The following is a 26,921-nucleotide window of genomic DNA, read 5'->3' on the forward strand; positions in this document are numbered from 1 at the left end:
GAAAAATAGTGATGTGCTCTGGGGACTCCATTTGGGTGGGGACTAAACTTGCATCTAGTAATCCTAACCATTGAGAATCAAGCAGACTCTATTTCCATTGGCTCATCCTGGGTTCTCTTCAAGTATGACAAGATGATGGGAGAGGAAGATAGAATGATGGGAACTGGTAAATGTATAATATAAACATAAAATGATTTCTTCTATCTTCAATAGGCTAGGACAGCACTTAATATGGCAACCCTGCATGGTTTCTTCCAAAGTTCTTATTTTTAACACCGTGTATTTCAGCATTCATTCTTGACCCAGTTGTGTTTTTTTCAATAGTAGTGAAAATGAACTTCAGAGCTATGTGTCTGCATGGATTTTGACTTTATCTATTTATGCAGAGAGATGGATAGAAGTATTTGCCAGTATAATTTTTAGAAAACAAAGTTAAGCCTTCCCTTTAAGGGTGGCTGCACTCAAAAAACATACAAAAGTGTGTGTGTATTCCACTTCAGTGCTAGTATGCCAGGGAATTATTTGTTTGATGCTAGAACAGTGCTGTTACCTCATGTTGCTGCTCTTCAGGATTGATTCTTTGAATATGGAGGGGGGGGGATTATGACCAATGTACATGTGACGGTGGCAGACCCATGCGTTTAAGCATGTATCTGCCCTAATCATGTAGAAAGAACAGGGAGGCTGGTGTCCATCTTTAGCAAAATATACAGGTTGGTTAAGGAATGCAGTATCCTCCCCTGCCCACAGCTTGCCTACTCATCATCTCTTCCTCCACCCCTCCATGACATTTTTCTCCTTGGACATGTTCCAATACTGGAAGTGTGCTCTGCTTGCAGAAGGGTGATGGGGTGGTAAGACGATTCTCCATTCCTCATCTGTGCACCTCTTTTGTGTTAATGACTGGTGCACACACCCTGTTTCTCTGTCTTCTGGTTGTTGTTTTTTCCCACGTGGGTATTGTTTAGCATCTTCCAATTAGCTGTCGTTCTGAAAACCTATTTGGCAAACATTGAAGTGTTAGTATTATGTACTGTAAAATACAGTAAATTGTTTTAAGGTTCAGAAAAAAATCTTTAAAAAAAGTTTATGTTCTACTAGACAAAATTGTAGTGCTTGGTATTTAAAATGTAGCATGTTTAGTAATTTTTCTTTTCTTTTTCTTATAGGTGCAAATTAACATTCAAAAAGAACTGAACAATGGAACCAGATATCATCCAAATGTACTCTTCTTCCCCTCCGCCACTAGATAATGGAGTTGAGGAGGAGGAGGAGGAGTTTGGTGATTTCGGTGGGTTTTCTGATGTGGGAAGTACTAGTGTAGGCTTTGACTTTGCATCAGATTACTCCAGTTCAAAGGAAGAACATAAATCTTCATATAACTCTGATTACTCAGGCAATGTAGACAACATTATAGCCTTTGCTACTGTTAGATACGCTAATGATAAGGAGAGTATTACAGAATTTCCTAATTCTATTAAAGAACCACCTGACAGTAGTAAAGAAAAATGTGAGTGTAGAAGTTTGGGTACATCATTTGATGAAGTTAAATTCGTAGAAGTAAAAAGAACTGGGAAACTGGAGTCACCGTACTCTGAAATTATTAGGACTGATATGAAAGTTCCAAGTCAGGACCAGCAAGTAGACAGCTGTAACGGCGAGAGGCAACCATGTCCAGAAGTTCTAACAAATGGATTTACAGCATCAGACATGGCAAATTCTCAGGGAGTAGAAGATCTGGACAGTATGAATGACTCAAAGGGATTTAAAACAATTAGCACTCATAGCACTGAATTAAGCCTAGATTCTGTACCCAGCACAACAGAGGATTTTGCAGATTTTGCCACGTTCTCAAATAAACAAACAACCCAGGTAGAAGAAACAGGAAATAAAATATGCAAAAATTCTAGTGAAAGAGAAGTATTAAGTGTGCAAGAAAACAATATTATAAATAGAGTTGGAGAGGAAGAATCTATGAAGGAAGTGACTTCAGATGGAAGCTGTGAATATGAAGGGGAAATTTGCACAGAAGGTGAACATATCTGCATTTCAAAAGTTAATTTAGTAATCAATGAAGATTTGAAGGCTGAGGAGGACTGTACAGCATTGAAACATAATGATGCTGTCTCTTCCATACAAACAAATGTGAATTCAGTAGGCACAACTGCAAGTATTGAAGGAAGAGGAGAGTGTGACATTGAAAATAGCGAAGAGTATAAAGTTTGGTGCACCAGTGACATCGCAAATACACTGAACCTTAATGTAAGTAGAGTTCAAAGTCTTAGCAGTCTTCCTGCAAAAGAGAAGGTGTATGTTCCTGAAATAGTTAAGAATGGTGAAAGCTGCACTGGATATGCATCATGGAGTGGCTTAAGTGAAGATGATTTTGGTGACTTTGGCACAGTCAGTAATGGATCTCTTGCTTTTGTTGATGGTGCTCAAGCTGCTGCAAGCCAAGGACATTTTCAGATCCCTTCTGAAAACATCAGTGAACCAAGTGATGAATGTGGCAACTTCATAGACAGAAATGGTGTTCATCAGCAGTCAACAAAGGTAGCTCCTTCTCAACCAAATGAGATTTCAAACACTGTGTCAGAAGAATGTCGTTCATCTGATACTGGTTCTAGCATGACAATACAACCTCCTGCAGAACTGGAAAATGGAGATGACAGTGAGTTTGGAGACTTTGGTTCAGTGGCAAAAAGGTTTCCAGACTCTGATGACTTTTCAGACTTCAGTTCTGCTGGTTGTAGCCAAGCTGCAGAGTGGAACGCTTTTGAGACTGAGCAAAAAGAGAGCTGCTTGTGGGCTGCTTTTGAAGATGAACAGGTAGTGGAATCTCATTCAAGAAAAGATATGTGGTCATCGCATAGGACAGGCACAACTGAAGGTTCAGTGACTCAGACAGCTGACAGTGTTTCTGTAACATCTGTGCATGGAACTGGCGGTGGGCAATTGCAAGAATTACCAACTTCAGCTCGGGTAACTACCATAGTTTGCTTCTGATAGTAGAAATTTGTTGGTTTTTTACTATTTGCTTTATTAGGAGAAATGCACACACTTCAATGTATCTCAGTTTTTTTTCTCTTGAAACCCAATACTATGCATGTTTACTTGGATGTTAGTTTTCCTGGCCAAATTCCACTTGCACGTGGGCTCTTTTGAAGTGATTCTGCATGCACATGTGTCAAGGATTCAGACATTATGTTTGGGCTTCATACAAAAAAATTATTCTTCCAGTCCACCCAGAATATAGTAAGAATGCCTTTCCGTCCCCACCCAGCAAGTGGCAGCCTGCCTCTCAAACATAATTAAGGAGAATGACTAATAGTGCAGATGACGTTGTTCCTCATAAGCCTGAATCCCCTGCAGATCTCTCTCTGAATACTGAACGGTTGTCCCCACTTCCCTGGCAAGCCCAGCATGACACAGCAAGCATCTGTTTTCAAAACCAGGGTTAAAGAAGCTAGGAGACACTTTCCCTCCCTCCATCCCAAATAAATTATTCCTTATTTTTCTTCCTTCCCTGCAGTAGCTCCCCTTCACAACCCAGCCGTCTGTTGTTTTGTTAATGAGCTTCCAGAGGACAGAACAAAGGGAGTTGGTCTCTTCCCTCCCCCTTCTCCACCCTTTCTGGTATGGGGGGGCAGGGGGGGAGAGACAAGCCAGTTGCAAGTGGGGCTTAGGAACCTGGAAAGACTGAAGGAAATAAAAGGGAGATTTAAAATTTCCCTCTGCCGCCTTCTGTCCAGTCAGTCAGTTTACAAAGCAAACCTTCTTTCTTGTTTAAATAAATCACCTGCAGTTGAAATGAAGTGGCCCAGAAACTTGTGGACTGGGAGGTATTTGGAAGGAATATATTCTCAGAGGGAGGGGTGGAGTTGTTGCTGAGTTCCAGGAGCATAGTGCTGGGGCAAGGGAGCAAAGAGATTGTGTGCGGAAAGCAGCATTCCACAGTGAGAGAGAGAGAGAGAAAAGAACTGATCAGCGCCAGAGAAAACTTGAAAATGGTGTGGCAACACATCCACCCACCCTGCCTCCCAGCCCATCAGTCACATATGCAGTATTCTCTTCAGCATAGCAGATGCTATTCAAAACTACAGAACATAGACTTTTCCCCAAAAATCTACTCCAGGTTTTTCTAGCAGACTGATCTAGCTGCTGTAATGCAACTTTCTTCCGTGAGCATTCTTGCTTGCCAAGATCAAAGACTTCCTTGCCTCTGGACTGTTGGCTAGTGGGTTTGCTGAAGGCAGTCTTGTGTTTGGAACTGTGTGGAATGTTGCCTATTTCCTTTTCAGGCTGCAGCCCTTCACACCCCATCTAATGCCTCTCTAGCTGCAGCCCTTTGTGCTGTATTAAACGCTATTCTGGGGAATCCCACAACCTCAGGAGCAGCTTTAGGGGTGGATGGGGTGCATGAAGAGCAGTAGCGGGAGAGGGACTGGAAAAGCCCTTGTGTGTGCACTGCAAGCAATCCTTTGGACTGTGGCTACTCTGTTGAATGGCCTTACTCCCAGGTAAGTGTACATAAAATTGCACCATTAATGTAATTCACCAATACATATTTTAGGTTTATGTATTCTTGGGAATGTTTATACTGCCGATGAAATGACTTATAGCTTCTCTGAAGACAACTGTCATAAATCTTTGTGCTGTTACGTCTTTATTAAGTTGTCCTCAGTAAATACTTAGGGTTTGAGCATGAAAAAGGTAATTTAAAACTGGATTGGCTTTCAGTGATACTTGGTGCACAAAAAGTAATGCTTCTTTCTAGTGGTAGCTGTTCTGTAATCTGACCATCCACCACTTCATTTGATAGAAGATGATTTAATTTGCAGTGGGATTTTCACCATCTTTAGATAATGATGCTCCCTTCATTGTAAAAACTGACCAAGGACTAAAAGCATGGCAGATTAAAGACCTGAAAGTTTAATTGTGCTTTTGCATGAGAGCCATTCAAGGCAGAAGACTAATGGGCTATAGCACTTAATTTATTTCCTTGAATCTGAAGGAGAAATTGGATTAATGTAAATTTCAGATATTAAAGGCAGGATGTTAAGTGTTCTTCTAAAAACAACAGGTGCTTGGCTCCAAAATAACAAGCCCAGAAGGCAAAAATGTATTAGTGCTGTTCTGTGAACGCCTGCACCAGCCTTCTTACAGTGCATTCCCACAGAGTATCGGGAGCTTTGTTATAGTATGAGAAACATGGTAACTAAGGAAGGTACAGGCTGTAGTGTAGTGGGCCGTAAAAAGGTATTAAAAAGGAACTTGTGCAGTCTTCCACTAACATATGCAGAAATAGAAGGCCTTGGGATCGCTTTTCTCACACACCACTGTTTAGTTAGGTCAGAAAGAGCCCTTCTGCTAGCAGAAGAGGTTTTGGATTGAAGCCATTTTAATGGGAATTTTAATTTAAAGTTTTTCTTTGGTGTGGTAACATAGGCAACATTGTACTTAATTTTTTTAGCTGGAGTAACATTTCAGAAATGGAAGGCTGTTCAAAGCCAATTCATGTAAACATCCCATAGCACCTACTTAGGTCACTGAACTCCCTATCCATGGTCAGCCAGTTGAGTGAATCTGCTGCTTTATACAGGACCAAGCAATAGCTGTTCCTGACACTTGCCAGTAAGTAGAAAGTTTAATCCAGCTGAATATGATCAGCGATGTTGGCAGGGAGCCAACACACATGGTATAATTTCAGCCAGACTTGTGAGTTGGCTCTTGGAATTAGATCCCCACAGGTGGCTGTTTGCAAAATTCCTGTTTTCAAAGGCTTCAGACATTGTGCAATTTTAATTAAGCATTAATTTGAGTAAGATACTGTCTGAAGTCTCTAATCTCTGTAGTGTTAAAAACACAGCAGGCCTTCTACTTGATCATCCTCAGTAATTGAAAGGACAGTAGATAGAGGAAGTCTAAAATGTTTTGTTAGATTAATTTCTTTTATTAAAATACCTACACACCTCTTTTTAAAAAGGTTTGAAGTAGTTTAAATAAGAAAAATACAAGCACTGTGGCATCCAATGCAGCTGGCGAAAGGCAGGTTGAATATGCACCTATCTCCCAAAATCTGCTGAGAGGTGTACAGCAGCACTGTGCACAGTTAAAGCTTCCAAACTATCTTCAAGGACAGTCCTACATAGAGCACATTGCAGTAATGAAGCCCGGAACTTACATTAGCATGGATCAGTGTGGCAAGCTTTGATCTGTCTAGAAGAGTAAAAGGCTAAAGAGGGAAGAAGGCACTCCTAGCAACAACTCTGACTGCTTCTCAAGCAGGAGCAGCACCAAGTTCAAGAGTATCAAAGGCTTTTTAGCTGATTAGATGAGGTAACTGAGACCCCATCAATCACAGGCAAGCTGATTCCCCTTCACAGGGAGCTTGATTCAGTTTTCCATGGATGTAGCACCAACAGGTGGAGGAATCCCTAAAGGGCATAACATATTTGCACAGGCACTCAGTGCATAAGACTGTTGTGTGGGGGATAGGATGCTAATAAACCCTCCCATATCTCTGCTTAGCCCTTCCACTCAGTGCAGGACCATGATCCTTTATGGTGCAGGGGGCAGGGTAGGTGGAGATATGAGAAGTATGCACTCGTCTCCGTTTCCTTGTAACAGTTTGGTGTGGTGCTTTGTGCTCATGGTGAGGGAGAATTAGGGACTCTATTATGCCCTATGACCATACTTCTATCTGCAGGCTGCACGTCTGGTAGAATAGATGAAGGACTACGAATGTATTAATAATTGAAGTGGCAGCATAACGTTGATTATAAAATTAGATAACCGTATACCTCTCTGAATGGAAATACGGCTGCATTATTCACATGCAAATATATGCAGTTCAGTTGAAGATATGGGTGAAGAACACTTCTTGAAGAGATCCTTTTTTTTCTCTCTGCAAGGTTTCCTTTGCTCAAAAGATTGTAATACAGTCCTTCATACTGAAAGCGTATGCAATCCAGACTTATCAAATGATATAGGAGTCTCCAGTCTGTTTGGGCATATTTGGAATTTTGAGGAAGTATTGTGGTCTCCATCACAAAATGCCTGCTATGGAGGCATGGGCAGTCACAGAATGGTGGTCAGGGTGTGTGTGGCTAATCTCAAAATTTACTGCACCATCCATTTCACAGAATGCAAACTGGTGAGGCTAGAAGACAAGTAACTTGCCCAAGAACCTGTATACATGGCAGAGTTGGGATCTGAGCCTCAAAGCACAAAACCGCTGCATTGCACCCATAGTTTTCTGCTTCAACAAAACACCCATTTCACAAAAGGCACCTGTCTTAATTTCACCAAATCACATCTGAATACCTATAATTAATTAATTCCCACACATTAATAGGTAGATCATGCCCAAATCATTTCCCCCTAGATTCATTACCTACCTAGTATCTTCCCCAAATCAATTTTTCTATTAACTTTTGCATAGTAATTTTCCCTTTGCCAATCCAACCAATATCCTCCTTTTTCTCTGCCAGCCAACGGGGGGGGGGGGTGCTCTCTCCTTACAGTTGCTTCATCTTTTAGCCCCTCTCTCCTCCTCCCCCTCTCTTTCCTTCATGGCTACTTCATTTGGAGGGGCGCCTCTCATGGCTGCTCCATTCCCCCACCCCATCTCCGTGTTTTCCTCCTCTCTTGATGGCTGCTCTGTTTTGGGAGGAGGGAGGCTCTCCTCATGGCACCCCTGTTTTTCACTCCCTCCTTACCTACCTTCCCTTCTGCACAGACCAGCCCCCTCTTGCTTTGTCTCCTCTTTTTTCCTTGGCATCTGCTGGTGCCCAATGAAAATGCTGCTAGAATCTCTCTTCCAATCAGAATGGTTGGGGGGGAGGTCTGAGCAGACAGTGTGGTCAGCTAACAAAGAATTGGGGTTGCTACCCCAAGTTTATACTTGGAATCCAGCACAGAGGGAAGTGGAGAGCCGGGTGAGCACCTTGGTAGATCCCTACAGGCATACCGCAGCACAGAATGTTCTTGGCACGTTAATACCCTTGCTAAATAATTATCTACCTATAAGGAGGTAGGTAAAGAGTAAGACATTTCCACATATTTGATGTATAGGGTCTGAGTTTTCTTGTTGGAAAATGCTCAACATTTTACAACACATCTAATTGGCTTGCCATTGAATAAACTCTTGATCTCTACTATGTGTTCTGAATTTTAACAAAGCCCCAGACTGAGCCAGTTTAATGTTTTGTTCCTTTGTCAATGCAGAGGTATGTGCCAAAAGAGCTGCTATTGTGTTTTTTTAAATAGGCAGTCAAGCAGGAAAGACCTTGACATTATTTCTTAACATCCTCATCCTAAACCACTAAATTAGAAGACAGGATTTTCAGCACATGTATTAAATTAAAGAAGGTAAAGAAAATGTTGAGAGTGGCACTAGGAGCATTTGTTATCTGAAAAGGACTTTTACATTCTTTCCCCCCTATACAGAGCTTGAGGCAGCTTAAATGATCATCATTCAAAAAAAATTAAAAGAAAAGAAAATCCCTTTTGCAGTACATTATATGAAGAAAGGGTGAAGGAACTGAGGACTGAGCATGCTCAGTAGTTACAAATGTTGACTTGTCAGTTGGCAAAGAAATGGGGCATCAGGGGGGAATTCCCTACTTGAGCTTCTAATAGCCAACTTCAGAGGGCTTTTTGTGAAGAGTACATTTGTTATTGGGCAGATTAAAAATACAATAAATAAGCAAATATTTTTGCCCTTGAAGGTGGCATAAAAATACTGAAATAAAATAGTATCCTGGAGGAAGGCATGACTGGCTGACAGGAACCTTGAACAATTATTGCAGGTTCTGCTAATAATGAACTCAGATCGTCAAGTGCTTATTAGTTTAGATGTGAAATGTTGTGAACTACCCAGAGAGCTTTGGCTGTTGGGCAGTATAGAAATGTAATATATATATGTATGTATGTATGTATATGTATGAATGGTGCTACCCCCAAACTAGTGGATTTTACATACTTGGGGAACCTAGGTATGCAGAAGCATACATGTTTGTGAATTAAAATAATTGTATAGTATTTTATTGTATATTTATTGTTTATTTGTATGTTGTTTATATTTTTTATCCTAGAACTCAACTTGAGCCAGCTTTACCCTTAAAGGCAGCTTACAAATAATTTAAAATTAATTAATTAATTAATTAATTAATTAATTGGAAAAGACATTTAAAGAAACCCAAACTGCCTGACAGCCTGTGAGCTTCTGGAATGCTGATGGCAGTTGAGGTGGTTGTGGCACAAGGGGCTGAGTGGGAAGGGAGAGGTTGCAGAAAATTGGGCAGCTGCATCTTCTGTCCCGCTCACAGAAGGCGTTTCTGTCTGGTTTTCTGTGGACTCCCCCTTCACATTCAGTCCCCACATTCATAGCCCAACCCATTTAGCAGGTTCCCCTCACTCTTGAAGGTGCATCTTCAGAGGCTCTGTCAGCTGGTAGGACGAGGAGGGGGTAAGAAGGTCCACTTCTGCCCACCCCATTCCATGGGTGGATCTCTTGATCTACCCCATGATCTATAGACGTGGCAGTATCTACGTTGTGCTGGTATCAGCAGTTCAAATACCAATGAGCACAATGTTCTGTAACAGATTAGAGCAGAATTTTTGGATTTTGTCAAAAGACTGACATTTTGCATTTCTTCTGTCCCTCATTGAGGTGACTGCTCCTAGAGCAGGGGGTGGGGAACTTTTGTTCTGCCAGGGCCTGCATTCCCAAGGGAGTAGTCTGTTGGGGGCTGCATGCCAGCGATTGATGGGGCCATTCCCTCTTCTTTCTTCCTCTCCACCCAGTGGACTACTAGACTACTAGGGGAGGGACACATTGCTCTTGCCAGAGGTCAGAAATGATCACTTGCTGAGAGCTTTTGAAATTAGACCAAGGGTTGCAAGAGGCCCATTCCTGTCCTGGAGGATAAGCTGCATAAAATCCAGTAGTTTTAAAAATAGAATTAATGTGACTAATATCAGTAGTTACTACCCATACTTATGGGAGCGGGTGGGAATATTTGCTTGCTTTCATTCAGAAGTGTAATAGCAAATGTGGTGTGTTGAGGTTGGGTGTTTATTGGGATGTGCCTATACAAAACATTGCATGTTAAAGGTGAAATATTCCTAATTAAACTTAATGTTTCCTCTTTAAAAATATTAAATGCAGATGATGCTGTGGTAAGAATATGTTTATGGGTGAATACAGCATTTTGTGTTTGGGCTGAGTGGGTTTTGTATTCAGTAAGATTTCCTGCTAAACGGGATCAAGTATATGTCTAATTAAGCAGAACAATCCTACACATATAATCATAGAATCATAAAATAGTAGGGTTGGAAGGGGCCTATAAGACCATCGAGTCCAACCCCCTGCTCAGTGCAGGAATCCAAGTCAGAGCATCCCTGGCAAGTGGCTGTCCAGCTTCTTGAATGCCTCCAGTGTGGGAGAGCCTCCCCCCCCCCCCCCAGCAGCAGCAACAGCAACAGAATATTGAGGAATGGTCGTGTACAAGGAGCAAGATGGAACCTCTCCACTGGTCCTTTATCCCAGCCAGCAGTCCCATCAGAGCAGGGCTTTGGGTCAAACATCCAAGGCCCTGCTCAGCCGAATGAGGAAGAGGGGTCCCCAAACTGTCTACTCAGAAGTGAGCCCCACTGTGTTCAGTAGGGCTTCATCCCAGGAAAATGGGGGAGAGAGGCAGGGAATGTCCTTGTAGTTATGGAAGCTCAGTGCAACTGCTGGGGTGATCCCCAACCCCATTCTAGCTTCAGACTTGGAGGGTGGGTGGTGTTGGCCCTGGGCTGTCTCCTAGGCAGTAGTGGCTTCACAGCCCAGCACCAAAATTAGATCCCTATCCATCCTTTTCAGCTTGGAACTAGAGATGGCGATGTAGTTAAGCTGTGCTTCGAAGTGCCGCACAACTGCAAGGGCAGCCCTTGCTCCTTCCCCAGCTCCAAACTAGGAGAAGACGAGGCCTCCTCTTGTCACCCTCACCAGAGAGCAATAGGACTGTTGTCATGGCGAGTGGAATTATGGCCCCTGGTTATTTATGTGCCAAATATTCATTTGCTATATTTTGCATTTAAATAGTACAAGTTTTTTTTTACCATTATTGAATCTTTGCTTAGAATTAATATCTAAAGCTTGTAATTTCATATTCCTCTCTCCCCTAACTTTGAAAAACACTAATTTGCATAATTTTCAACAATTTGGTTTTGTCTGTTCTGCTACAGAGAGAGCTCCTAAGTCGTCTAGAACGAATATTTGAGGCTTGTTTTCCTTCTGTACTTGTTTCTAAAATGGAAGAGGAGATTGCTCCTTTAAATCTCTTGTTGAAAGCGGGTCATAAGCCTGGGAAGATGGAGGAGACCCTGTCAGAAAGGTATGGATCATTCAGTGTGACAAATACCTAGAGAGAATCATGCATGTAAGTTTTCAATAGTTTAAAAAAAATCTTTCAGTGGGGCCAAATATCAATGCATTTTTAGTTGTTTGTACTTAAAAAGAAAGTATCATAGTTCAGTGTAGTTTCTCCTTTAGTGACGGTTTGTACTGGCATAGATTAATCTACTTGTTGGTTTCTTGTGTGCTTAAAGTGATGTACAAATGAGGTAGCTAATTAGGATGTGGTTTATTACTTACACTTACTACAAATTATTTATTATGTTGAATTCCAAGTAGGCACTATTCTGTTTGCTACAGACATTTTCTAATTATAAGTTGGAAGAATAATGTTCAGAGAACCGTATACCACTTACCTCTCTAGAGGTTTGGTGTTAGGGCATGAGTTTAATTGGAAGTTTTTAATATGCCAATCATTTAAAGATGCAGCAGAAACTGGTTAAAGCTGCTGAGTCCCAGTAATTTTTCTCCTCCACTCTTTCACTTGTTTTATACCTGGCTCTGTAGGGAACTGCTCGATGTATGGACAGAGCTTCAGGATATCCATGATGCTTATGGATTGAGATATCAGTGGGGTGGCTCCCACAGCAACAAAAAGCTCCTCTGCTCCTTGGGAATCGACACAAGAAATATTGTGAGTTATCAATAAAACCACCATTTCCCCAATTGACGTTGCGAATAACATGCCGTTTTATTCCTGAGAGTGTAATTTTTATATTAAATTAATCAGCACATGAAAATACTTAGTCATCTGCCCAAAAATGATTCTTGGGACTTACTGGACAACTTTGCAATTAAAATATTTCTGCTAATCGGGTCGAAATGTCTTTTGTCCTAGCTCTTCACAGGTAACAAGAAGCAACCTGTTATAGTGCCCATGTATGCAGCCGGACTGGTAAGTTGCAATAGTTCTATGCACTTGCCTAAAATCTAAACTTTTCTCAAATTTAACGTCAGTTCAGGAATAATTGTAACAGTATGTTGCATTCCATCCAAATGCAAAGGAACTATATCTTTCTATCCATCTATTTATCTAGTTAGAATTCATGACCATAGCAAACTAGATAGTTTGATATTTTATTTAATGCTGTTTAAATACACCAGTATTACATATTTTGATGATGGCTGGATAGAAATTGGATAAGAAATTCTATAGCACTCTTGGACCTGGCAAACTATGACAGTGTGCCTCTGAATTCCAGGTACTGGGAAACACTTGCGAGATAGTGCTGTTGCATTCATGTCCCGCTTGTGGGCTTCTCATAGGCATCTGGTGTGTGAACAGAATGCTGGACTAGATGTGCCTTTGGTCCAATCCACTTGGACTCTTACATTCTTCTGTTTAGTCTGGTTTAGATATGATAGCCAAACCATGTTTGGCTGCCACTGCTGTTCCTTAGGCTCGTGCGTCCCCCTCCTTCACTTGCATATTCTGATTTCCTTCCCTCATTTCTTGGATCATAATAAATACAGCTTGTCATGACATCTGAATTTGGCAAATTATGGATACTGCAAATCATAGTTTCCCTCCAGGCAAGCCACATTTTGAATTGGGCTTCCATTTCTGTTTTGGAGGTCAACTAGGTTTGCTGTTTCCATAATTTTCCCAATTCAGATGTCATGACAAACTGTGTCCTGAATCTAATGGTGACCTTCTGCCAGTGGCATGGAAACCACTGGTGGAAGGGATTTCTCCTCCACTCGTAGCTCTACGTGTGCCCCCCAAATCTGCTCCAGAGAGTTGGTGCAGATTTGGAGCAAATTTTAGCAGGCGGGGGACACATGAAGGGCTGCAGGGGTGGAAGAGAGGATGGGAAAGTCCTGTCGCTCAGTGTTGGATTCAAGCCAAAATTTATTGCAAACCAGGAAGTGAGTGAGGGAATAGAAACTAGTGAGGGGAAGGGGAGGAAGGAGACTAAGCCATGGCTACAATGGCCAAACATGGTTTTACTGTGACATCTGGAGTAGACCTATATTTTCCTGTGACGTAAAACCATTCCATTGTCAACCACAACATTTTGATCGCTGATTCTGGCAGTTCATGTAACACAGCAATTGCAGATTTAAAGGCATATCTGTCTGTTCAGCTGTCTCTTGCATCTCAAGAAAACTGTGCCTCCAGCTAAAGTAATTTCTATTTATGCTTTCCTCTTACCATAAGTTTTAGAAGTCAAAAACCTTGCCTCTCAGAGCCTCTAATATTGTACAACTGTTCAGCACCACATAAGCAAAAGTTATATAATAAGGCACATTGAAATGGAGGCATAAACAAAAATAAAGTGTTGGTTTCATGTACATAAGCTATAGGATGTGAATAAGTTGTCTTGGTTAGAAAATGAAATAGTTCTTATTTTCACACTAACATTTTGTCCCAAAAAAAGTTTAAGCTGCTTTAACTGGCAAATGTTTTCCTTTCTTTAATTATAAAAATAAACTTCAGAAAATAATACTAACCTTATTTTCTTGGTGAGGGATTAGAACAAAATTTTCTTTTATGTTAAATAGTCAGTCATGGAAGTACCCAAAGTGGATCAGATGGTATAGAGAGAGATAAAAGTTTATTTCGGGTTTGATTAATAGTTGTTACAGTTGTTCCTGCAATGTGATGTCTTAATTTCTAGGGCATGTTAGAGCCTACTAAGGAACCCCTGAAACCAATATCTGCTGCAGAGAAAATAGCTTCAATAGGACAGACTCCCCCTGTATCTCCAGAGATGAGTATATGTACACCTGATCAGTTCCAGGTAAAAAAAATTAGGTCTTTTGGTGTTTTTGGTGCCAACATCAACATATGTTCTGGTCATATATCTGGCGAATATACTGACCTGCATATGCTTGGATCTCTTGGTGTCTCTCTCTCTCTCTCTCTCTCTCTCTCTTTATTCATTCATTCATTTCTATAACGCTTAATAGCCGAAGCTCTCTGAACAGTTCACAACGATTTTTGTGCTTTTCCTGACATCTGCTCTGTGTGCCACCTCCCCAACCCAACCCTACCTTGGGATTTTCCCTTTGTGTGACTGAAAACAGCCCCATAGCTAAGTCTCTGGTTGGTTGACAACAGAGAAGGAGATGCTTATCTGCAGAAGGCTGTAGTTATCGCTTCTTCCCCAACAGTTAGCTGCTTTGTAATAATCAATGATGAATGAAGTTCTCTGACTGTGGACTGTACCTTAATAGCTGAGCTTCTATCCAATAGATTACAGTTGTTCATTTAACAACTGATATAATTTTCTTATTCTTTCATGATATTGCTTTTTTCTGTTTTAAAGGTGTTGGTACACTGTTAGAAACTAGGTAGAGAAACGTTAATCCTTTCCCTGTTGTATTTTTAAAAACTGTTTTTGGCATTTGAAAGAAATGCTATAGTTCAGTCCATTTTTATACTTAAATATTTTTCTCCAGCATCTAGATACAGATTATATATTCTAAATCCCTGGACTTTGGCTGGGATGGGGAGAGGACAGATCAAGTAATAGGGGGAAGTGATATGTAATCTACTTCTACTGAGGATATGAACATAAAAAGTGTATTGGTGTTAAAACAACAAAGTATATCTGAATAGAACATTCAAAATGAATATGGTGAGTAAACCAGCTTCTTTGCACATGAGTATGTAGGCTTTAGAATTACGCAGTAAATGCCTCACAAAAAGCAAGTCTAATAAGAGGTAGCTACTTTTTATTTCCTTTCCATCTGGAACAAACATGGCAGTAATAATCTTTGCCATTAAAGCATTTGCATTTTGGAGGGAATTTATGACATGCAGATCTAGACAAGATACTAGATCTGCATGTCGGGTCACTTGACTCTTTTCTACCTGATGAAAAACAAGGTCTGTTTTTGGGGGGAAATTCCTTATGGTGAATGATGGTGGACTGTCTCAGGTATTTCTAGTGCTGGCATGGAAATTGTCCTAGCCATCACCAGATGTTCCTGCAGGTGTGAACAGGTAGGCCAAAGGGGTGAATGGGGTTGACTAGACTGTGCTTCTCCCAGAGCAGAGAGCAAGCTAGAAGACCCTCATCCATGCTTGTAGTAACAACTTGGGGCCTCTCTTCAAGGTTTGCTGGGTGTAAAGGATTTTGTTCCCCTGTGGGCAGCCCCTTGGCAGTTTGGAGTTCTAGATTTTTTTTTTGCAATGGTAGACTTTCAGAATAAGTTAACAAGCAAGCCTTTGAAAATATTTTACCATATATGAAAATGTTTAAAATAATAATCAGATTCTACACTTTCCTCAGTTGCTCTCTTGTCCACTGCATTTGCAACATTTGGATTGTTCTGCAAGCTGTGATCCTGATGATGATTTAAAAAAAAGATTTAATGGAACAATCTCTGGCACACCTTGATCCTGTCCGGTGTGGTGCCTCTTTGCAAGAGGGAGGTGCTACAATTCACAATAAACATATTAAAGTAGATATAGCAAGGTGGGGGTGGGGCAGGAACAAGAAAATGAAAAGCACAAGAGAGGTGAGCCTCAAGATGGTCATAAAGAGAAGACTTACTTTTTGCAGAAGAAGATCATGGAAAGCTCTGAGGGGCAATAGAGCTTTGTATTTTCTCTCCCGAGTGAACACCCTTAGAATCCAAAGAGAGAATTTCAGAAAGAAATCCAAACAGGTTTTTTGTCATTGGGTTGGATCTAGACTTGTGCTCAGTGGAGTTCCACTTGTGCTGGAGGAAGGGATGGGAGCAGCAATTTTTGCTGGTTTCTCCTTCTCCCTGCAGCCCGCTGAAAAGCTGGTCCCAAGGATTGGGGAACCTTCCAGAATAGTATGACACCAGAGGCTACAGAGGGATGGGGTAGTTGGCCCATCCCCTTCCTCCAGCAGGAAGCCTCCACTGGATCCTGGTTTCCTCCATGACTGGAAAGAGCCTTTCTGTTTGTGGAGGGTAAGTCTGTATCCAATCCATTAAATCCAATGTGGGTATAAAGTGATTAATTTGTTATCAGCTTGATGCTCACCTTTTGCCTTGTGCGTTAAAACCAGAAATGGATGTCCTATTAGAAGTAGGTATTTAGCCACCTTATTCTTTGTCGCTTTCATCCTGGCCATAGCATCCACACTTACTATATGGGGCTAGGTTATAGGACTGTAACAGCCCAATCCTTTGAAGAGCTAGATTCACATAAGCTGTTGATTTAGGTTTTGCCCTCTTAAGTGCAACCAAATAAAAGTTTCATTATTAAATAAGTAATTGATTTAAAATAATTATTTAAAGAGCATTCCATTGAACCACGTTTAACTATTGCATGCACCTGTTTAATTGCATTGTAAGTGATTCTCCCTTAAATACTTTCAAAGCTGAAAAATAGATAGCATTGTGTTTTGGTTGAGGCTGATGCTTTTTCTGTCACCCTGATATTAAATATTTCTGCCAGTTTTATCTGCCTATTTTGCCAGGGCAATATCCCTGCAATACTGGAATACTATCATGGCTTATCTCATTGCATTTGGCAGGGTTACTGTGCCCCACATACATTTCCAGGCCTGGCAGCACTAGGAACAAACTATGAGCCATAGTTATTCATAGTTTACATGATGTGCTATTTTTTATGAGTTCATTTTGAACATTTTGGTTCGTTGTACTCAGTTCATCCTCTGACTTTTCACTTGTTGCCTTTTTGCTTGCATGCAAAAAAAAACTTCACATGAGACATTTTATTATGCTGTGACCTAACTGTAAAATCTGATTTCTGACTTTTCAACTCCAGGAATCTCTACCACCTGTCCAGTTTGACTGGAGTAGCAGTGGCCTTACTAACCCCTTAGATGGTACGTCTCTCCGTAGAGCCTCTAGCACCAGAGCTAGAGTTAAGAAAGCTACAAAGTTCAGACAAACATCTCTCTGCTGATATTTTAAATATATATGAAATAATACATATTTCTTAACTTTGGAAATTCAGGCTTTCTTTCTGTTTAGCTTTGCACAATTTAAAGCAATCTGTTGTGCTTAAGAGCAAGGGAAGATATCGTTTTGCTGAATTTGTGTTGTATACACACACCTGTTGAATAAAATACTGCATTACATGTTCTAAGTTTGGAATAGTTACGTGATTTTTACTTGAGAGAGTTTACAGTGCTCACCCCAACAAAATCTTGTCTGTTTAGACTTTGTAAAGTTCTAAATGGCAAAATCAAATATGTAGTTGTGGTTGCTTCCAAGCACCTGTTTGCAAAAGGTACACTTTATAAACATTAATTTTAAAATATACAGATCCTGTAGGTGCTATAATTTTTGTTCACTTACATTTGAAGTGTACTACTTAAGTAAATCTTGTTAATGGCAAGCGTATTGTCATTATTTTCACTTATTTAAGTATCATGAAAAATGCTTCAAAATCTAAGCGCCTCTAAATGAAACAAAAGCTAGCAGATAGACATGACTTCCTCATCTAGTCCATTAAAATGTAGTCAGACTTGTCATAATTACTGGCCATAACAGTGACCTGAAAACACTGCCATACAGTGTTTTGGGGATGTAACAACTTTGTGATTCATATCAAGATACTGAAGGAAAGCCTGGATGGACTCTCTTGCTGTTGTCTGGTGTCTGATTACTTCAGTCAATTCACCATGCTTTCTTTTAACAATTTCTTTAAAATGTATCTATTTCTGATTTTTCTGTTTCAGTATTAAAGGGGAACAATATAATTTGCCACCAAGAAGTTGGATGTAATGAGAACCATTGTTACCAATATTCATATTTATTGTTTTTCTAACCTACTGACAATCCACCACTTTTAACTAGCAAATACATTTTGTCAGTCTCTTAAATTAAGTAATAACTTGTAGAACAATATGGCTTTAAATTAGAAGAATGGTTCTGAATGTTTAAAAATGTTTCCCTTTAATTGGGCAGATCTCTTCTGGATCTTTCTGATTCTGTCCATTTTTCTAAAAAATGTGGGCTAGCGTTAAGTGTCGAAATCCTTGCTGCATTTGTACATGAGAATGTACACTGACTTGTTAATATATTTAGAAACTACAAACTAATCTTGTAAGCACTATTATGTTGTGTGTGTTTTTTTAAAAAAACCTATGTAATGAGTACTAATTATAACTGGCATGTTCAAGTGTGTGTCTTACCCCCTTTTTACACATAAATCCCTCCCTTGGCTTACCTTCTATATGGCTGCCTACCAACACGGTCACTGAATTTCAAGCTAGTGGAGGTTCCACTCTTCTGAACCTTGATTTCTTTGGGCCCGTGGATGACAGTAGCTCTAGCACCACCACCACCATCCCAGGTCAGCAGAGTGCTAAACACAGCAAATATAATCTCTTAACATTCTTACTAAAAGCATGAGCCGCATTATGTGACTTTCCTACAAACAAGAAGAATATCTCTGCTTTAATCTTCTCTAAGATGCCCACCTTTGATACAGTTTCCTCTTTCATCATTTGCCTCCAGTGGATAGTTAATACTACTTGCTATAGAACTGTAAGCAGTTTTTGTTAATTTTAAAACCTCAAATGTGTAAACTTGAAGTATTCCACTTTAAAATGCAGTTGAAACAAAAGACCAGTAGAGGTGAGCATATGTTGCTCAGCTAAACAAGTCTTCATGCCGTGATCTATGCATTTGCTAGGAAGTAAGGCTCATTGGTCTCAATACTCCTAGACTCTAGGACCCAGAACAAAAGATGGCTGGAACTTCCCCTAGGAATAATGAAGTTCCTAAACAAGAGCTGGCACATGGCTACTTTGTAGAAAAGCTATGCAATTGGCATTTAAGACAAGGTAAATGTATTATAGTTATTGCCTTTAAAGTGTTTTAATGTTGAATATGAAAATAACTGCAAATTTAGGAGAATGATGAGACACCACACCCTTCCACAGTAGAATCTGCTTCAGTTTAATTCTCTTGAAAGTTAAAGGTGCTTCTCATTTTACCTCAAGTCCTTGATCTATTAAATGCTGCAGCTACAGCGTTGCTACATGATAAGGAAGACTCTTGTACCCTATGAATTCTTTCGAGAGAGAAAGTTATTCTGAATACTTGAGATAGGATTCTTCCCTACATGGGTGTAGCAAGGACCCCAGCACATAACAGAGCCCTCTCTTACTCTTTCTCAGTGCAGGCCACTACAGGGGATAGAAGATCTTTGCACACCTCTCATACACCAGTCCAGCTCTCTGCTCAGAGCTCATGTTCCGTGACACAGCAGAGCATACCTGTGTGCTTACCCATGCACACATGACAAGAGGGGTGGGGAGAACAGGGTTTTGTTACGCACTCTGGAGTTCCTTTTATGTGTGGAAAGATCATGCCCTTAGTTTTGTATGTTTGAGGGTCTTCCCACTTCATTGCATTATGATTAAATTAAGGGAGATTTTCACTTTTAGTGTTAGGTGTTGGAACTTGTTGATAAGTTGTATGCAAGTATTTGCTAGAAATCAAAAGTATAGAATATTTTTGAGTTTTGTATGGTAGTTATATATAACTTCACAAACTAGTTTTAAATCCATCAATGCATTTTAATTTCCACAGTGTGGATCATTATTAGTAGACATATTTTTGGCATCTAGTAAAATACAGTTTGACTTCCAATATATTAATCTGAAGTGGTTATAATGAAGACACGTTTTCATTTATTCTGGTTTTTCATTAGAATTTTGTCATCAAATTCAGATGTCACCATTTCCTGTAGGTTTTCTGGCTTGTTTCTTGGAAAGTCATTTGCTTCTAGCCTGCAGCTCTGTGTATGGGTTATGTATGTAATAGTGTATATGTGTGCCTAAGCTAGGAGCTTGGTCTAAACTTTGTTCCTAAATTCCCTCAATCTCATTAAGGTTTTTAAATATGCCCAGTTTTCTATTAAAATGCTATGAAGATTCCTTATGGAAACTACCAGACCTCTTGAGACAGCAAATCTCTTTATAGTGAGTTCCCCCCCAAATACCTTGGTGTAAAATGTAGTGAAATAGTGATGTTAAAGTATGTCTAGCAGTAATTTCATAATCATGTCCTAACGTAATCAATTTCAACTAATCAAAGATTGACAAATGGTTTGAAAATATTAATTGCAGCAACATGCTAATACCCTTTTTACATATCAAAGGACTTAAATGTGATTTTATAAAATCCAAAATAAGCTTTACAATTTGGCATACCTTAATGGGATTTCAGAAACTTTATTTCTTATAATGTATTAGTTCTGTATGTGATACTTCAAAAAGCCTGTGCCTTTTATGTGTTTAAGGGTTCTGTAAACATCTGACAGTAATTAAAATGCATTGTATGCTGATTTCATTGAGTTAAATCCATCATTAGTCCTACTTAGAGCAGACCCATTGAAATGAATGGGACTTTAGTTATGTCTAACTTAATTCCCATTCATTTCAGTGGGTCTCCTCTAAGTAGGACTAACATTGAATTTAACCCATATTGATAGCTGAATTCAAAACTGTTTTGGTTGAATAGGTGGCAAGCTTGTAATATGGGATGCATGTTCTCCCCCATGTTTTACTTAATTGAAGGATTCCCTTTTTGGTCATATGAAGTAACATGCACCTTTTAACCTTCAGATGACTAATACCTGAAAACAGTTGAGCTGTTAACGTTGGAGTCCTCGTCAAAATTATAAAAATATAGATGTCTTCCCCCTTCTTGTGTCATCATTTTGTACTCCTAAGAGTATCCATTTAAAAATAAACCTTACTGAACACTCTAGTTTGTCCAGATAATACTATAATTTTCTAGAATTTTTATTCTTGAGGTTTTTTGTTAGTTCCTAAAATTCCTTCCTTCCATCTGTTCTAATGGAAGGTGAGAAACCAAACAGAAAATAGAAATATGGCTTATACTTCAGAGAAAAGACAAGAAATGGTATGAGGACTTCAAATACTACTACTTACATGTTCTGTAGAGACAATAGAATGAAAATAAAAGCTAGAAGAGGATCTTGCGTAGCAATGAAATCATGCTATAATGATTTGAAACCACTGTGGTTTACGATGTCAGAAAAAAATAATTGTTTAAATTTAGTGTTTGCTTGTGGTTGACATCTTATATGCCAGTTGTATCTGCAGCTTTAACTCTCTCAGTAGTGCATGATGGAAATTAACAAGTTGTATCTCATTTGCTTACTGGATGTTTTGGTTGCTCAGATGTTTACAGAAGATGGAAATATAATATCCTAAATTGAGACTGGATGTGTGACATTTGTTTCCATCTATCACTGATTATAATTTTATGCTATAAGGTGTGGATCCAGAATTGTATGAGTTGACAACTTCCAAGCTGGAAACCTCCAACACCACCAGTAAAGTGACTGATGCATTTGCAAAGCTAATGTCTACAGTAGAAAAAGCAAGCACGTCGGCAAGGTCAGTGATTCTTTGAAGCTAGATCTGAAGTGACCGCAGCTGAATCTCCCAAGTTGTTGATATAGGCTGCATCATAAAAGCCTCCCTTCAAGAAAAGATCTCCATAGTATGAAGCTACTTAGATGTAATTATTATGCTTCTAACATGATGATTATTGTATCAGGTCTTCCGTTGGTTTGAAATGGGTCGTTAGAACTGCTGCTTTTCTAACTTTCTTTCTGTCTGCAGCAGTGTACTGCCTTCTAGTGGCTCAAGTATAATGGTGAAAGCTCGCCGGCATGCCACAAGACTGACAGTCCCCATACCATAAACTCCCCTAAAAACTACAGTTGGCTGCAAGTGGCACCAGGGACAGAGTTTCTGTACTGTTCTAGCTGGGAGCCCAAATGTCTTCAATATGAAATGACTTCACATTTCTTACATATGGACATGTTTATTTTTTTTCATATATTCTCCAGCTACCATTTAATCCCCTTTCCTAGCTACTTTCCATTTCCAGCCCTTTCATTCTCCACTCCATGATGCCCCTCTTTCTTGCATAGCACAAGTAGCCATCAAATCTAAAACTTGTTTTGCTGAGAATCTGGGGCCAGTTAGAGTCTGGTCTATTCCTGTGTAAGTATGGGAGAAGGAGTGCAAGGTGGCAAACAATGCCACTGCAGGCTGCAAAGTGAGGTCTACAGGTTTGTAATAATCTGCAAGTAGGATAACGGACTCTGCTCAGGTTATGCCTGTGTGCATCACACAAACCACATCCAATTTGTATGTCTAAAAAAGCAACTATGTAATCTCCTGGAGGAAAAGCACAACCCTGAAGTTTCAGACTGTGAATATGGTAGTGCTGCTTTCCTAGAGAGGTGCTGATGTGGTCTAGTGACTTGTGCCTTCTATGGCTTCTTGTGTTGATATGAGATCTGGGCTGAATTAGCACTGGCTCACAGGTGCATGTTCATTACTTAGTGGTTCACTTAATTTCTCAAGTTATGCCCTGCATCTGTGAGTATGCATTATAGATCAGATTGAACAGATAGCTTGTGACTGTGTGAAAATTGATTTAATTCACACATTTAAAAGCAGCCGTTGCTATAAGTTAAATCAAAAATTTGTCTGCGCTGTAGTTTATCTTGTCTCAGTTTGAACTGGTGGTCCACACTGTTTTCTATGACCAGATATGTCCTTACACCTATTTTTAATGCACAGGTACTGCTTCTGTGTCTGCACATATTGGATCGTGTGGTTTGTACTAGGGATGCCTGGTCATGTTTATTTGTCTATCACCCTTTCATAAAAATTGTGCTGTTCCTAGCATTTTTATGAGGGGTTCTAAGAATAGTGTTGGTATGCAGAAGACAAGAGAAAAGAAGTAACCAGGCAACAGGGAAGGACACAACTGTCTTCCTCCAATCAAAGCTGGCAGAATCGATGCCTGCAAGTGGGTTTTGTAATGTAAAATAGATAAATGTGACACCAGTACCATTTAATGCTCAGTCAGCACACCAGTCCCAAATACTTGCTGATACTCAGTGAACAGCTTCTGCAGGCAGTACATGAAGTTATCTCTGGGCTTAACAGATGTAAAAGGATCTCACAAGAAATTTGTTAATTTTTTTCAGACCAATTTCTCTGTTAGCTCAAGCATTCAAAGTTAAAACAAATTCCATTTATGTTACTTTAAGAGTTTACCACTGGGGGGAGTGCCAATCCTCAATTATCCCTTGCTTGGGTTAATTTCAACTTGACTGTTTGCTTTTCTTGTACCAAAACTGTTGAAAATCCAGTATGTCTCTCTCCCTGCCCCCCCCCCATTTCTTACTGTTTAGTTTTTTAATTGTTTGCAGCTTTCAAGATAATGAACTAAAGGCTTCAGTCTTTCATGCCAGAACATTCCTTGCTTTCACTGCCGCTGTACAGATAGTATAGATATTACTCCCCCAAACAGTTTAAATCAATATTTTTTGCCAAGTGCATATGGAACTAAAGTCCTTATTTGTGCTGACTCCTCATAGATTTGCACTGAGTTTCCTGAATATTGTTGACTGATCTGGTAGACAGTCTGTTTTTTCTTAGCAAATACTAAGCATTTGCTTGCTGTATTCAACTCAGTCTTGCTGAAATGTCACAGAGCAAATTACTGCAGTTCTAAACAAAGTTCTATCCAGGGCTAGCAAGCCAGTTTGAGGAGAAGCAGGAAAGAGACAGCAAACTTGTCTTAAGAGGACAAAGTAGTTTGTGGTTTATAGCTTTATATTTGGTAATGAAAAGCAATTGTATTTTCCAAACAAGTAAAGACAAGGGAGTGAGTATGGTGAGATGAGACAGGCAAAGAGGGGAGAAATGTGAGTAAAGACAGGCAGTAAGTGTCAGTAAGGGGGCATTTCAGGATAAAGAAAAGCAATTAAAATTAATGCTACATACAAGAATTTGTAGTAATGTAGGTATGATGTGGCACTCGCGTGTGTGTCCATCCTTCATGGTATATTGTATAACCTGCTCCTTGGCCTGAGTTGCATGTACTGTTGGTGCTGAACAGGATGGCAGCTGAAGGAGTGTGTGGCACTGAACCTTCGTAGACTTTGTCCTTTTCTTGTGGCAGCTGCTGGAGGAAGAGTTGAGGCTGTACAGAAACCTTTTATGGACTGTCATACTCAGTTTGACTATGGGTGGGGTTACTTTGGAACAGCTGGGACCACGTACAAGTTTCCAGCATTGGGCACATCTCAGTTGCTAAATAAATATTCACTTTGAATTAATGTTTATCCTCTGAACCACAAATGCTGTAGGGAGAGAGAGAAAACTATTCAGAAGTCTGTCTGTTCAAGGATCAGGGAAAAAATGTACATAAAGGAGAAAGAAGAGTTGCCATTGTTGACACTCCCATTTCTACTTGGACTGGAATTATGATGAAATAAGGCCGTATGCTGCTAGTCATAAAGAAGGGATTTATTGGGGAATGTTAATATGTTATATTTTTCACTTTAGAGGAAAATTAATGGTAGATTTTGCTTTTCAGTTATACATGTTAGAACAGTAGTAATATTTTTAGAGCAATACTTACATATATAGTAAAGTGAAGGCACTTCCACGTTGGGCAGGGTACCAATTTTCTGTTGTCCCCTCTCCCTATTGCATTGGAAACTGTTCCAGAGGATGACCAGAAAAGGGGCAGAAATGCCACGCTATGCATATGGTGTTTTGGATCTGAGTAAACATGTCCTAATTCACATGCATTAAAAGGCAGAAATTCCGATCCTTGAATCAAGTAGAATATTCCCATTAAAGATGACATCAAGGCACCAGATCCATCAAATTAGGCTTGTACAAATCCAGCTGTAGCTAAATGTTGTGGCAACAGCATACCGGTCACCGTCTCCTATTTACTCCCAGTGCCTTGCACACATACCTCTGCTAAGACGGATAGTAGAAAGTGGCTTCACTTTTTTCATGCTGTGCCTTATTACTGTATGCTGCTACTTTGGCAGTCTGTCTTTGGCAGTCTGTCTTAGCATATGATATGTTATGCAGTATTCTGTGTGAGGTTCAGACATTTACTGTCCAGGCCAAGTTAATAGTATCCTTGGCTGTTTGGGCCTATCTAGGTAAGTATTTAAGCATAGCTAACTGGAGTCTCAGGGGCTTATTTCAGCCTCTTCTCATAGCTTCCAGCCCCACACTTCATTATCATGAACAAAAATACTGAACAAAATCAAGTCTTCCAAGTCCCAGCATTACATTGTTTTTTTCAGAATAGAAAATGACATGACCTGTGTACATTTGTACTTCGAAAGGCTTAGGGTGCAATCCTATGTATGTTTAGACAGAAATCCTACAACTTCAGCCAGCCATGCTGGCTGGGGTATGCTGGGAGCTGTAGGACTTCTTTCTGTCTAAGCATGCATAGGATTGCACCCTTAGTGTAATTATTCAGACTGTCTGTAATAGACCCATCCCCATTACTATTCACCTTGGCCATTTTTTTTTCCAAAAATGCTCCCTCCTCCTCAGTGTGAACAGCAGTGATGGTCTGAGTAGAGTTCTTATTCCACCTCCTGCATTCCTATGAGAGAGCAGTTGCTCATGAGGACCTTTGTCTTCGAAAGCAAGATATTTTCATGAGACTTTTTTAAAACACACACACAATAATTTAGAAAGGTAACAGTAACTTAGAAACGGTAATTTAGAGAGCAATCCTATGGTCCCTGGGTGAGTGTCCTAGAGACCATAGGATGGCTCGGATTCCCCCCTCCAGAGACAGCACTCTGACCTTGGAAGGGGAAGTCAAAGATCCACCCCGCTGCCCCCTTTCAGCCAACACAGAGAGAAACACACTGGCACCTCTCTGAGACCAAAGAGGGGGCATTCCAGTCCGCGGGGTTAGGGGGATAGACCAGAGAGGCCAGAATATGATTTATCCTGAGCCTCTTTCCCTCCCTCTCTGAAGCGGCCCGCCGAAGCAAAGACTGGAGGATGGGGAGGCAAAGATCACCTCTGCTGCTCCTCCTGCCCTGTTGGCTTCAGCCCAGCAGGCCATAGGAATCTCAGAAGCCTTAGAAAGGAATCTTGATTACACCCTCAGAAAGTAATGTAGAAATATAGTAGATCTTTTAATATGTGATGCTTTGGTGACTAAAGATAAGTTTTTACTTTACTGGATGACTCTTCAACCAGTAGCTGATTCCAGGAATTGTCATTAATGCCCTGAGTTTTCAAGAATAGTAATGTTGATTGTCCAGTTGGATTGGCTATCTTGACAGGCTTAAAATACCTGCTAAACATAACACATAAGTCATTTGTCTCTGAAAATGCAAGTTAGCATAAAAGCTTTGAGGGCAGTGGGAAATAGTAACAACTTTAGCAAAAAACTGACTTTTTTAATGTGGTGATACCCATAATGTACTTCCTGAACATGTGAGGCAGAGAGCTGAGGCAGATGTTGTAAAAAGAAATATGGGAGATGAGGCCACACTTAGATAGTATTGATCTAAAATTTCTGCTAGGGTAGTGTGTGCTTTCCAATTTCTGAAGCATGACATCAAAATAGGTATCTAGAGCAGGGATGGACAACTTGTGGCCCCTCAGATGTTTTGGCCTACTATTCCCATCATCCCTCACCATTGGCTCTGCTGGCTAGGACTGGTAGAAGATTTCACCCCTGATCTTGAAGTAAGGTCTGTGCCTATAAA

General features: G+C 40.1%; 1 protein-coding gene across 7 annotated transcripts in view; it reads left to right on the top strand.

The window, feature by feature from the left end:
* Positions 1–26,921, top strand: part of AFTPH (aftiphilin) — a 55,449-nt gene that overhangs the window by 20,764 nt on the left and 7,764 nt on the right. For 4 of the 7 annotated variants that reach the window (XM_084823467.1, XM_084823441.1, XM_084823450.1 and 1 more), the window contains exons 2-9: positions 1,170–2,982; positions 11,239–11,387; positions 11,915–12,041; positions 12,246–12,302; positions 14,029–14,151; positions 17,124–17,184; positions 18,576–18,659; positions 21,618–21,741. In XM_084823467.1, coding sequence (XP_084679593.1) covers positions 1,201–2,982; positions 11,239–11,387; positions 11,915–12,041; positions 12,246–12,302; positions 14,029–14,151; positions 17,124–17,184; positions 18,576–18,659; positions 21,618–21,741 — 2,507 coding nt within the window. In that variant the 5' untranslated portion in view covers positions 1,170–1,200. The remainder of the gene's footprint in view (positions 1–1,169; positions 2,983–11,238; positions 11,388–11,914; positions 12,042–12,245; positions 12,303–14,028; positions 14,152–17,123; positions 17,185–18,575; positions 18,660–21,617; positions 21,742–26,921) is intronic. The other 3 variants (XM_084823490.1, XM_084823472.1, XM_084823481.1) reach the window with 1 other exon arrangement.

This window comes from Heloderma suspectum, chromosome 1, assembly GCF_057233095.1.
Source record: "Heloderma suspectum isolate Gila_16-S chromosome 1, 16-S_ref, whole genome shotgun sequence".
Lineage (NCBI taxonomy): Eukaryota > Metazoa > Chordata > Lepidosauria > Squamata > Helodermatidae > Heloderma > Heloderma suspectum.